Below are 14,587 nucleotides of genomic sequence, written 5' to 3' on the forward strand. Positions count from 1 at the left end.
TAAATAATAACTGACGATGCAGTAAAATTACGCTAGGGGTGCTAGGTTGCCTCAGTTCACGATCTTATTATATGGAACGATACACAATGCCACACTGTATTGCAGACTGTTTCATAAATCATGGCGACAATTAAATCAGTTAGACTATGGTTAAACGCTGTCAACTTTAGCCGGGTCACCTGGACTATAAGCTATACATCACGAACGAGCACCCCTGCATTGGTTAAAGGGAGATGAGGCCACCGGGTTCCGCTTCACGTAATGATAATGTTATAAATACAATGCCGCCATCCAACGGGAATGACTATGACAATACAGTTCTTGTATGTTCACCAACGCAAACATAAAACACGAGAATAAAACTATTTTCTGTTTTAATTGAATCCAGCTCTGTGTTTACCTGCAATTTTATGTTTACCTGGAACTAGCTATAGAAAAGATATGTATCATGAACAGACAATACTTTTTAATAAATTAGTTGGCTGCTGCCCTTCCAATTTATAACTATCAAGTACAATATATTCTTTTTAGCGAGAAATTAAAATAGTGACATAAGGGATCTACTAAAACAATCTGTTGAAGACAAATGTACCAGCGCTGACCAACAGAGAAGGCGTTTTCATAACAAACTTTATACATTACCAGAAGCACTGGCTCAAAACCAAGGACTTTTGTCGTTAGCATATTTAAAATTTAAGATTATGATGGAAAGAAATTGTGAATAACACGTATTGGGTGTTCATTTAAATTTATCCTCAAAGTTGGCGTTGAAGAGTCGATTGTGAACGCACCACTCGTCAGTCTGCAGAGTAGAAACCAAAAAGACTAGAATTCTAGTAAAAAACACAAACAACACCAAAAGTGGGGTTCGATTTAAACAGATCAGTGATCTGTAATTCGTGGTGCGTTCACAATCCACTCTTCACAGCCTACTTTGAGGATAAATTTAAAGGAATACCCGATATAAATGTTTTAACGAATATTCTTTAATGACTTAAATCGGTATAGAGTACCTAATTCCTCTTTCTAAGAGGAATATTTAATAAATTGAAATTGATTTTAAAATACAAAAAGTCAGTTTCTTTTTTTTAATTAAATTACGTCTGCCACCTAAGTTAATCAGTTGTAAAAAAATCTGTTTTCATCAACCTGGATTTATGTCGTAAAATTTCGTACTTATAATGCCTTTTCAATGATTTATAAATCGCAAATAATTCTTTCACATAAATGTTGAATCATTTTTCATAAAAACTCAATTCCAAAATATTGGTAAATTTTAAAAATTGAATACATGAAAAGTAAATCAGACTCTCTTTCCAATAATATGGAAATCAATTTAAATTTGAAATACGTTAAATCATTAAACCATTTGAATTTAAAGCATAAAAGCATACAAAATAGGGTTAGCCCTATTTCGGATTTACTTGAAAACTATATTTAACCATTAAAGTAGATTTTAATGTTTTCATTAAATAAACTTTATTTGATTCTAAAAAGCAATAGACTTTACACTGTAAATATTTACATATTTAGATATACCTACGAGTATTTTGAAAAACAATGAAAATCATAATTGAAAAGTACCTGCTTAAAATAATATTTATATTCACTTTCGGTTATTACAAAGAATAACACATCGAATAACCAGCTATTTATTAATTAAATAAAGCAAGGAAACAGATTTTAATTTACAATAATTTTTTTAAGCTTAATAGAAACGCTGTTCTACCGATGTAAAAAATACCACATAACCATAATCCTCATCTACATATCTATTAGTGTCATTCGCTTCGCAGGCTTAATTGTATAAACAAAATTCGGTAGGCTTTGAACCTACCACGTAAGGACTAACATCACCGGAATTGTTCTTTAGTCACGATAAGAATGGTCAGTAATCGCCCGCATGAATTTGACAAGTTCTGTGAACTGGAGTGTAAACCAACCACTGTTTCTGTTGGTTCTGTGCTATCATGATAAATATAGTTTAGAACACCGACAGTGACAGCACGAATTTGGTGAATGCAATGTGGACTGCAAGCCCACCCGTGCGGGTAATGTCAGTCAGGAACACAGCGGGATTCCACACTTACCCCGCATAAACTCAGCTGTCCGTACATGCAGTGTGGACTCAACGAAACAGAACCATCCTGGATATGAATTTAATAACAGTGAACAGCCTGTACGCTAGTCGGTAAACACGATGTCTTTTACGAAGTACTGCAATTTTTATAATTTTCTTAATGAAATGAAGAATTTTACCACAGTTTCATTATTTATTACCTATACTCAGGACTCATTAGTGTAATTATGTTGTTCTCGTTTTATACGAGAAGAAAACGAAACTTGAAAAGGTTGATAATATGATAAGTTGATAATTTTTGTCATCATCCATCAGTGTACTTCAGGAAGAATACTGCCTTCAAGCAATCTGTGTTAACAATTGACGTTGTTAAGAAAATAATACGAATAATGTAAAAAATTTAAAATACATTGCTGTAAGCAATATCTTTAAAATTATGCTGCGCTAACAACAGAATAACTTTGAAAATCTTTTAATTTTTCTTAAAATTCGCAAAATAGCGGTATTTTGCATTTGTCCAGATTAGATAAACAAATATACTTCGATGATTTATTCACATAATTTGAAAAAGCACGTAAATAATAAAATATGTATTAAAATTAACATGACTACACGACAATACATAATTTATTATAATATGAGAATGATACTCATCAATTTATATATTATTCAGTGATAAAAAAGCATTAATTTTAGCTTCCAACTTTACCCTCAATAATGAACTTTCAAAAAACTGGTAGAAAATAAAAAAATAAACAGTATTATGCACTATTTATATCTCTAAGTGTCAAAACAATCCTTATAGCGAAATCTACCGATGTTCATTTAAATTTATCCTCAAAGTAGGCGTTGAAGAGTCGATTGTGAATGCACCACGGATTACAGATCACATAACTGTTTAAATCTAACCTCATTTTTTGCGTTATTTTGAGGATAAATTTAAATGAACACCCGATACATATTTAGTCATGTTTACGTACTATTATATTATTAAATTTTGAGAAAAGTAATTTTAGCTTTTCTAAATGTATACATAATTCTTCCAAATTTTTGAGCAGCCACCCGGTATGCTAACATACACATACTGCACATACATTATTCGCTCTTGGTTTAATAAAATGTACATATATAGTGGAAAAGTGGAAATTACAAAGGTTAATAGAGCAATAAATAAATTATTACTTTATATTTTATCTATAAACGCAGTGCTAAACGCAAAACATTTATGATTCAAATAATTATATGTAATACTCTACGTTTTTAAATTTATATTGTGTACGTTGTTCATATCTGGCACATACATGCTCCTGTGGTTATTAATTCTCCGACAACTTTTCATTTGAATATAGTAATTAAACTTTTGTTTTACGAGATTTTAAATTTCGTCCAATAAATAGATATCACAGATTTCATTACGTCTTTTTATGTTGGCAAGACTTCAATCAGAAACAAACAATTTCGTGCTGCAGTCAGTTTTCATTGAGTACTGCCCACACCTCTTAAACTTATTAAGCCTAAATACACTAAATCATAACCAAAATAGAGAGACGCGTTGATGAGATAAATATAAGCGTAGGTGACCAAAAAGTTTATGCTTATACTCATGCCTATCCTTTTCAGGTAAGGTACGTTCATAAATCACACCAGTCACAAGGGTACAGCTCACTTCGATTGAGTTGAAATCCCTTAATAGCCCTAAATGGTCACATTTGCAATTGTCCCGTTTCATAGATATACGGCCGAGGCGACTTGAGATCCTATCTTTCTAACTTAAATAGATTCATGGCCATGTTTAGCGTCAGGTAGATATTGTGACAGCGGCTGTTAACGGTTATGCAAGTCTTGATTTACGTACATTATTCATAAATCCCTGTCAATGGTCTAAAATCAAAAATTTTCACTTCAATGCGTGTACCGACCAATTTTAAATATTACTGGCACTGTTCTTCCAAGAATCCTGTTTAAAAATTTACTACTTTTACCCTAACCTTGCTCCACTACCCTACTCGCTCAAAATAATAGGGCTGGCTATAAACATGTCAGGAAGCAATTGTTATACTGACACCCACTGCGATTTTTAGTGCCTCTGTAAAACACAATAGGGGTACCCGTCGACGTCGATTTCCGTAACTGTTGGAAAATAAGCATAAAATTATGGCCAAATTGTAAAAGGCCACAATAGTAACGCAACTAACGCAGCCATTGGCTAATTAAAGTAACTTTTTGCATATCACAAATTATTGCGACATCACTAGCTGATCTACAGAGATTGACTAATGAAATTGTAACTCCTTTGTACATATGGTAATCTACATTTTTTATTTCTATGGAAAAATGAATGAATCTTTAGGTATTTAAAATTTTAAAAGCTAATCGTAAAAATTTGAAGATTACCATTTTGGTACAATTTGATTTCTACATAAATGACAACAAATCCACTAAATTTTGACTACTCTTAAAGTGAAGACCTAATTTTTTTATCGGATAAATTTTTCAATTTTATGAAAACTTTTTGCTTTGACAATTTTACGAGTTGAATTTGGGCATTTTTATTCTGGTAGGCCCGAGAGCTTTACCTCGAATAAAAATGCTAAATATCAACGAGTAGAAATTTATCAGATATAAAAAATTAGGTCGTGTTATTTTAGGCAAGATTAATTCCAGAAAACAAACTCTAACGTTAGGTAATTATTTATTTATAATATAGTTATTAAAAACCAAATTATCAAAAACAATTTTGACAATTTAATCACTTTTAACAGATGACAGAGTAGCAGGACGTTTTTATCGCGATAAATATTTTTGATTGGATGAAAGCGAGCGCTCTGATTGGCTAAACACGCAAGTGGAAATTAATCATCCATATATCATTCAACCTTAATTACTCCTTTGATATGATTATCATCTACTATGCGAAATTTAGCAGAATATTGCAGAATATTTTGTCTCCTGTACAATATTTAAAACTTTGGGTAAATTAATTGTACAGATGCTTCTTCGTCTTGACTTCAACAGACTTTCATTTTTAGTTCCGATGTTAATGAATCTTTCCTAAGTTTATAGACTATTTTGTACTAGTTATTAATACACCATAAGTGTAACTTTTTTTATCAAGAATGATAGCTTGTATCAAACACTACGTCTCGAAGTTCATCCAATATTTTTTCAACTCTGAAAGAATGAATCAGACAAAGGCTATCTTGTAAAGATACTCAAGGTTTCTCTCACATGCTGAATCAACTCAACTGAGAATATGCAAAAAACAATTTGTACAAATTCATACATATCCTGAAACCACATTACTATGCAGGACATATACGCTGTTCGTCTCTTCACCCGATTATTTTATAATCTTTGAAATACTTCAGTTCCTGCGAGGTTGAGCGGAGTGCCTTAATTTTATTTTTTATTTTCGAAACTAGAAATTCCTCTATTCCCATAACTTCCTGAAATTCTCTCTAAGCGGCTTCGCGGGCATCCCTGTTTTTGTAAGCATTCTACTTGGTGTACCATAAATACTTCTCTACCTTGATACCACTAAATACAAACTTAACCGTGGTTTCTTTATTCCGACGTGATAACATTTTACTTTAATTTCAAATGATCAATTAAGAATTGTAGACTCACAACAAACAGCAGAGACATTAAAGAGTAATACGCTGCTGACCTGTCTAGACGCTTTTATCTAATGCATCATTTAGTTGATAAGACATGTGACGGGAAAACCAACTTGCTACAGTAAATAAAAGCTGATTATTTATACTTTATAGTTTAGTAAATTCAACAAACTACGCAAAAAGTGAGGTTAGATTTAAGCAGCTGATCGATGATCCGTAATCCGTGGTGCGTTCACAATCGACTCTTCAGCGCCTATTTTGAGGATAAATTTAAATGAACCTCGATAACGTTTCTCTGAAATTTATGTGTTATTGTTTCATATGCGAAAACAAATATGTAAATATTTAATAACGAATTTAAAATATCGCACAACATTAATTTAAAAATAGCCGTTTCAACAACAAAACAATGACAAACAAAACGTTTTGCAAGATAAATTCCACACTGAAACATTAATCTACTAAATCCACTCGGAAACACTACGTTTCCACTTAGTTTGTATCGATTAGAATTTTTCAGTTTTTGCTTCAGTCCCAACAAAAAATACTCATTTAAAATAAATCTTAATTACAACAAAGCATTAGTTCCCTTCTATTGTACGCGCATTTATTAAATGTATCGTAACAGACATTAATTTATCACGGACATGCGAAAAAAGTGAAAGAAAACATTGATGGCATCGAAAACAAGTTAACGACATTATTAATCGTTCTTGGCCCTTCACTGACATCACTGACAGCTATTCTTTTGCAGTAGGTTTGATTGAACAATCCCGAATGACTGGCATATGCTTATCATATTTCCTGGAAAACCGATTTATAACTTTATCATCATCCCCGACAACGTTATATAATCCGAGATTCCTAACATTACGCCATCTAGTAGAGGGATGACGAGTTCTCGTAAATTTTCTCCTTCGTAATTATTATAAATTAATCCTGCAGTCGCTCGACTGAAGTTCCTCTACTTCCTATTTGTTATCAGAATTGGGGTTGTTTGTGGCGCAAAAATGTCAATTTGTCTGACCTAGATTTTAGGCTCGGTTTTCGCTATATGTACTTGTGTAGGGTTCCACAACATTATGCAAATTTTCGACGACTTCGACTCTTAGTAATGGCAAACTCAAATCTGAAAAAGTAAATTTTACAAGAAGTTCTAGTTTTGTTATGGAAAATCGAAACTCATATTCACTTTTCAGAAATGTGTTGAGCTCGCTTTACGCCTCATGAATAAATTCTTCGACTGTTGGAATTAATCAAACCTTGAAACTTGTTTCACGTCGTTTATTTAAAGATGTCTAGAACATACAACAAATTCATAACTGAAATCAACAAATTCTAATAATTCTTTAGCGTTACTACAGGAAACTTTTTGTGGTCATCAAAACTTTTACAAAAGAGACATGAAATAGTTTTCTGAAATGGTTTCCACATTCTCTATGTCCTCTCGCTGTTCACAGAAATATTACGTGTTAAAATTAAATAATCCATAAAATTTTAGTCTTAAAGGACCCCTAACTTTTTATTTTTATTCCATCAAGGAACAATTTAAATTGTTGACATTAAATAACTAAGCAAACCGTAGAAAAATTTACTGCTGTCATAAAAATTGTGTCCTTATTGCTTTTTTATTTTTCTTGGTCGATTCTCGGTGGTTATGTTTTTGATAATGCTCTTATAAAATACTGAGTAAGATGTTCACCGTGACATAAATTCCGCAGCCTATAAAAACATCCGTACGGAATCGTTAGCAATAACTTTTATTGACGAACGAAATCACATTCAATAAGAGCCAATGTAGTCCAAAGAAAACAATAAATTTCTGGAAACGTATCAGATGTCTTCACAGTAATAGTTAATAGTTTTAATTAAAAGGATCAACCACAGTTCTCGAGCAATTAGAAAGACAAACCCTCATTTTAAACGAAACTTTGTTTGCGAATATCGTCGAACAACTTGGCTAATTAAAATTGTTCTGCTAATTGCGTCTTTTCTCTTCTACGAATTTAGTCCTTTACTTTCTCTTTGTTTGAAATATTCATAATTGGCGCAAGAGCAAATTTCATTTTATTGACATTATTCAAAAATAATGCTGAAAAAGGTCAGATTATCTTATTCATTATTAGACAAACTGAAACTGGCATATGAAACTCACGTTTTACAATTATTACTTTACCATTTGTGATTGGACTTCAAAATAATATTTGCCATGAGTTTTGAAATTTTATTCAACGGATCGTAGGTAATGAACCCTGTTATCTAATAAAAAACACTTTAATAATTACAGTATTATGCAATGCAACCTAATCTAAAATTATCTTGTGTATATCAACACGACAAACTTAACACATTACAAATTTAAAACGCACTGATTCTGTGAAACGAAAAAACGTACTCCCAACTCAATATGCTCTTTTACCTAAAAAAAGTTCTTAAAATCCCATGAATTATTTAAATCCATAAAAACATGAGTTATATTCTCTTTTAATGGTGCATTAAAGCTACTTGAATGAAATAAAATTTTCAATACAATTTCATGAAATTTATTTTGTACCCCGTTTATGTGAATAAATTAAAATTATAAGGTTTAAGTGGATTTCCTACTCTAATTAAAAACAATGCTTGATTTATAATTCCTGTAAAAAGACCAGTCACGGATATTAAGCAAAGTACTAATTGTGCTAACAAAAATAACACTATAAAAACCATCATTATTGAATCCTCACCCGAAAATATCGTTTATTTTTACAACGGACTAATTTCATTTCAATACTAACTAGCACCTTAATACCATTTAGAAGAGCAATTTAACGATGTCATCCAAAGTGGTGGTCAGAACGGTAATTATAGCCGTAATTGGGAGAAACGCTTCTTCACGCCTTCTAGGAATTCCCTGTGACCGATGGTTATTGCCCCTATACGAGCACTACTTCTGGTGGACCCTCCGAAAATATCTCCCTACCAACCTTGCCTTAAATTGGAATGATTCATTCTCTTTATTGGTTTTCACACTCGTCCTTACACCACAAGTGTCAATTAATAAGTAATATCAGCTCTGACGTACCCTTATTGAAATTAGATTGATTTGTTTGATACAAAATATACATTGTTAAAATCAGAACATTCTATTAGAAAAAATTAATCCGATTTGTTAAAAATTATTTTATTTGTTTCAATAAATAACAATTATTATTAACAGTAGATTGTAAATTTGCAAAGTAGTGAAATGAAGGGAAAACTGTGCAGGTCGTTAACATTTAAATTATCGAGCGAGTTACAAATAGTTAATAATGCCTATTTTAATATAAAAATTGACATTCGACATTATAAACAATAAATAACACCTTGTCCAATTTGTGGCGCGCCGGTTATTTATTATGAAAACTCAAATACTGATATTTCTGTATTTACAATAGATGAATAAACAAATAAAACAATTTTAATTTTAAGTCCCCGATTTTTTTAGACATAGTCACAACTTCCTATAAACAATTCCTCCAATCCTACAAACATAATTAATAATTATTCACTATTGAAGTTGAATGAAGAAAATCGATTTTTCACTATTTTTTTTTATCGTTTAATCTATTTTGAAAATTTTTAATTTTCTTATTTTAATAAATGGCAACAATCCTACGCCAATTCATAATGGTGTTAAAAAATAAAAATGTTTTTTGAAAAATAATAATTGTTTCATTAGACTGAAGAAACATCGATTGCAACCTACGTATTACCATAATTTGGTGTTTTAAATAAAGAGATAATAGGAAATAGCCTAAATATTTTAGACTGATTATTATCTATTTTTGAATTTTACGGAAAATGTTTATTCTGTAATTAAACAAACCTCTTTCGCATTACATTTTTTATTTCTTCTTTGTCACGTGTTTTGTGTCCCCTAGCTTATTGTGTATGACAGGCACCCTTTAATGATTACGCCCATCAAGAAGGCCGAGCACGATGTGTCAAGCCTGCGTGGGTGCTCACAGGTGTGAATGGCCACCCTTCATCCGATGATTTAATTCTTTCACCACACGTGAAACACATAACGAACACCATTCACTGCTTGAACGACCATGCATACCCTTATACAAAACGTTTTATTTTCTCTTGAAAGTAACAAATACACAAGTTTTGACATTCTATTTTTCACACATAAATATTTATTCTCCTAATTAAATATTCGTCTTTAATTTTTACATATCGTATACGGGTATTTGGAAATATCAGATTATGGTGGAACGGTTACATTTACTTAAGTAGCAAGATAAAAAAAATCAGATAAAGACTGTAGACTGACGAGTGGTGCGTTCACAACCGACTCTTCAACGCCAACTTTGAGGCTAAATTAAATGAACACCCGATACTTAGATATTCAGCATCATGTTGAAAATCAGAATTTTAGTTTTTTGGTTTAAATTTAATATTGGTAGCAATAACTAATCAAAACAAGTTTGCTTTGGCTAGTATTTCATTGAATATAAGTTGGTACATTTCTGATGGCTAATTAGTCTCAGTATCGTGTAATAGCTGGTGGTTAATAGGAGCAATCACGAACCAAACATTTACACAGTTAATACTCGTCGTAATTGCGGTACTCCTGTCTATTGTTACTTAAATAGTCGTCACTGTAAAATTGTCTTTTCAGTTTTGCCCCTGCATTTTCTATGACAGATATACAATATTTACGTTTGCCTTGGATATTATTTCAAAGTACATAAATGTTTACAAAAAAAAACAATTTACTCTGAAAACCTAAATTTGACACTTAATTTGTAAGACGTAATCTATGACATATGTGTCGTTATAAATTTTGTACAGAGTAAAATCTATCTCTTTATGTTGAATTCCAAATAATCTATATTGGAACAAATCTCTAGAGAGAACTTCCACAATAACTAATATTGGTTTGCGCAAGATATGTACGCATGATTTATTTGCCTAATTGCAAAGTTTAAATTACAGTAAAGACCACCTAAACTTTATGTGTTCTTGAGCCAATTAGATTTTAATCTTAAATCAAATATCATCTAAGATACCGTTTCACAATTATTAATAAGTGCTTCAATTTGGTATTTCCACAATGCTTTTGTGTTATAATATTAAAATAACGTATAATATAAAGTTCCTTCATTTTAACCAGGTAAATGTCACAACAACAAATCGTTGTTTCAAAATAATCCATTTTGTTGACCTTTATCCGAACCCAAACATACGTTGGGCTTACTTGACCGTCGTTTGGTGAAATTTTAAAACAAATGTTCACTTTACCGTGAAACATGCACAAGCAATCAAAAGCACGTCAGTCGGTCAAACCTTTTACCAATTTTTGTATTTGAACACGGTAAGAGAGGTAACTAACGAGGTGAACTGACCCGAAAACGAACCAACCTAGCTGGGGTAGACTGGGGGTGACACACAACACCTGTGCACTTCCGGTGAGGATCGCCCTTCTATACCCAAAGGGATCGCTGACTCACGGACATTACATCTATGCGACTGCAGTGAGGATTTTCAGCCATTCCCTTGTCTCCTCCAAGTGAAAGCCGAAGTAAACGTATTCAAACTTTCTATTTTTACACAAAACTTGATAGAAAACATTTTTGTTTGAAAAATGCTAGTTCGGACGTCAAGAGTCGTCATTTGTCAAATTGTCAAATATTAAAATGTTTGCACAAAATATTTTGTAATAATTAATGGAACACAACGATTCCTTGGATGCCGAAGATGACGATGATGACGATTTAATCGCCGTACTCGTTGTATTTCTTTTTGTTGTAATTCTGATATTACCTTTTATTTTATTTGTGCATCCTAGTGTAGGTTTCGAAATATTATTGATGCTTGTTTTTCTGGTTACGATGTTGATAGAACCAATGATAATGTTATCACCAGCTGAAATTAGATTTCTCTTTTGTGGAATCATAAATAATTGTAAATTTATTTAAATAAAATAATTGCATGCACTTTACTTGTGATGTTTATCTACTTGTGAATTTATTTTTTATAATATCCCGGCGCATCCACCAATCTCATACATTCTACAAATTAAAAACTAAATTACTGAATCTATGCGAAACACTATTTTCAAATCAAAATTTATGAATACATTTTTAAATAATGCAAAACACTTTAAGTGCAGCATTGTTCATTAATTGAGCTACCGTGTCAAACCATTTGCGAAGGTTAGGTCCGTCATATATAATTCACGTGACCGTTATACACGAATTGATTTCATTTTTGCGTTGTGTGTGTGTTATATAAATATGTCAAATCCTTATTTAAAAAAAAAGAACAAAATTATTCTGAAAAGTAGGTAATTCTTGAAAGTAAAGTTCCCTTCCCTAAATGTCATTAATTGTATCCGTTCTAATTAAAATGATCAGAAATAGGATAACAAGAAATTGAATAATCGATTAAAGTCTTTACTCAGGTGTATAATTAAAATATCTTCAAATCGTTTAAAATTCCCTAATTAAAAGCAATCTCACGCAAATGGTTTTATTTGTAATGTTACAATTCAATTCACTGTAGGCTAAAAGTTAACAATATTGTAATTAATTATAGCGTTTTTATTTATCTCCTTAAACTTTTTATAGAATTACCTAGTTTTATTGTGATTGCAAGGACACTTAATATTTTTTATTGAATACAGCGTTTGGGATATAATTTTGCAGATCAATTTCAAGAACAATACATATTTTTCAGATTTAAATTTTATTTGCGTTTCAGTTATGCTTGTCCTGAAGAAAAAAGATAAAACCATGTCTACTGAAAAGCTAACAATAAAAAAAAAGCTACAGGAGCTCAAAAAATGTTTGTCCCATTTAGTAACGTCGGTGATGTTGGACAGAACACAGCTGAATGTATTACATTTAAAACAAACAAAAACATAACAAAACCAACTTAAAACATCCTCCGACAAAGCACACGATGACAGAAGGGATGAAAGCAAAATCATCCTTTCTATGTCGTAAAAGCTTCCACAGGTCAGTCCTAGGTTTCCAGCATAGGGCCGCTTGAAGAGCTTTATCGCATGGAGTTGACAAGCCGAGACCGAGAAAGCGGGCTTGATGACAGGAGTCGCCTGCGGCGTGAGATGTACGCAGGATGCGTGATGCCGACTCTGTGTGCGTGTCCTGCATTCAGCAACACCGATTCACCGAAAAATATGTGCACGAACAACCTAACGTTAGTCTACGTGCAACACATTCTTAAACGTTATCACAATTAATTCGTTCAACATTAATTATCCGCCAACAACAGTCGTTTCCACTGTATTTCAACAGATTGAATGTAAATAACGCGAACATGTCTAATTTGGTTCTGATAAAATTAAAATTATACTGGTTATAATTTCCTCAGAGGTAACATTAATTTTCTTATTAAGATAATATCAGGGTGAAAAAAGGGTTAGCCACCATTTCCGTCAAAGGAATAGTCAAAATTGCCAAAATAATTTTGTTAGAATACGACAAAAAATTTCCGTTAAACGATGCTACTTCCAATTTAAAAATGACAGACCAGATTTAAGAGATCCGGCAACAATGTACCTATTCAAAAAATATAACCTTAAACTGAAAACAACCTAACCTAACACAAAAAGTGTCAATTTCCTTTAGGGAATTTAGTTATCACCGAGGTACTGCCAACAAAATCACTAGATGGTCAAAACCAACTCGGTCCCAAAAAGATCGTGAATGCCTAATAAGTGAAAATATCATAAATACACTAAAATAATCACGTTAACAGCAGAACTGTCAAAAACGAAGTACGTCAAAATATGTCGAGACTTTTCCACTGTTTCCGTATTGTATTCCAGCCAAAGCGAGTGGGAATTAGAGAATTTGGGCATATTCCGATAGTTGTGGAGCAATCCGGAAGAGGAGACCGTGCTTATGACATTTACTCGAGATTACTGCGTGAAAGAATAATTTGTTTGATGGGTCCCATCACAGATTACACCAGCTCCCTAATTATTGCGCAACTGTTGTTTCTTCAAGCGGAATCAACCAACAAACCCATTCACATGTACATCAATTCTCCCGGGGGCGTTATTACATCAGGTCTGGGTATTTATGATACCATGCAGTATATTTTACCCCCGGTAGCTACTTGGTGCGTTGGTCAAGCATGTAGCATGGCTTCATTAATTCTCGCCGCGGGAGAAAGGGGAATGAGACACTCCCTCCCGAATTCCAGAATCATGATCCATCAGCCGTCTGGGGGTGTAACAGGACAAGCCACCGATATCAAAATTCAAGCCGAAGAGATTTTAAAAATGAAAAAACAAATTAATTGTCTGTACGTGAAACACACTGGAACAGCCTTGGAAAGAGTGGAACAAAGTGTAGAACGAGACAATTTCATGAGTCCCAGTGAAGCTTTAGAATTTGGAATTATTGATAGAGTATTAACGAGCCCTCCAAAAACGAAACACGTTCCCGAACTCGATAACATTCTACCAAGGAGACTGGAACCTTTTAATCAACCAATCTCAAATCAATCTGTAACAAATTAATTATTTTTTTGTACTGGGGGTGACACAATAAAATCAAATACGCTGTATTACTGCAACATTTCCTTCCTTATATACGTCAAACGTGAACCGGATTAAAACTCCCCTGGTTGACACGTTCAGTTTCCGGTCTTAACTACATCTATACATTTTCACTGAAGTAAGACTAACGAGCTGCAACCGTGGAAATTTGCAGGCTGAGGGGAACATTTAGTGTCATTTTAGCCCTATGGTAACAATGGAATTTATAATAGAACTAATCACTGTATAGCGTGTGGCACGTGACCCCAGAAGAACCCACATAGAGAAAACCCGATCCCCCTTACGGTTACTTAACTCACAAACGACTCAAAGTTTACAGATTAAACGAAT

The 14,587-nt window shown here is 32.7% G+C and overlaps 1 protein-coding gene across 1 annotated transcript; it reads left to right on the forward strand.

The window, feature by feature from the left end:
- Window positions 1–13,422: 13,422 nt before the first annotated feature.
- Window positions 13,423–14,265, forward strand: LOC138131047 (ATP-dependent Clp protease proteolytic subunit-like). Its single transcript, XM_069047802.1, has one exon. It carries the CDS (start codon window positions 13,481–13,483, stop codon window positions 14,216–14,218), a length of 738 nt encoding a protein of 245 aa, XP_068903903.1. The 5' UTR covers window positions 13,423–13,480; the 3' UTR covers window positions 14,219–14,265.
- Window positions 14,266–14,587: the final 322 nt, after the last annotated feature.

This window comes from Tenebrio molitor, chromosome 5 (genome assembly GCF_963966145.1).
Source record: "Tenebrio molitor chromosome 5, icTenMoli1.1, whole genome shotgun sequence".
NCBI classification, from domain to species: domain Eukaryota; kingdom Metazoa; phylum Arthropoda; class Insecta; order Coleoptera; family Tenebrionidae; genus Tenebrio; species Tenebrio molitor.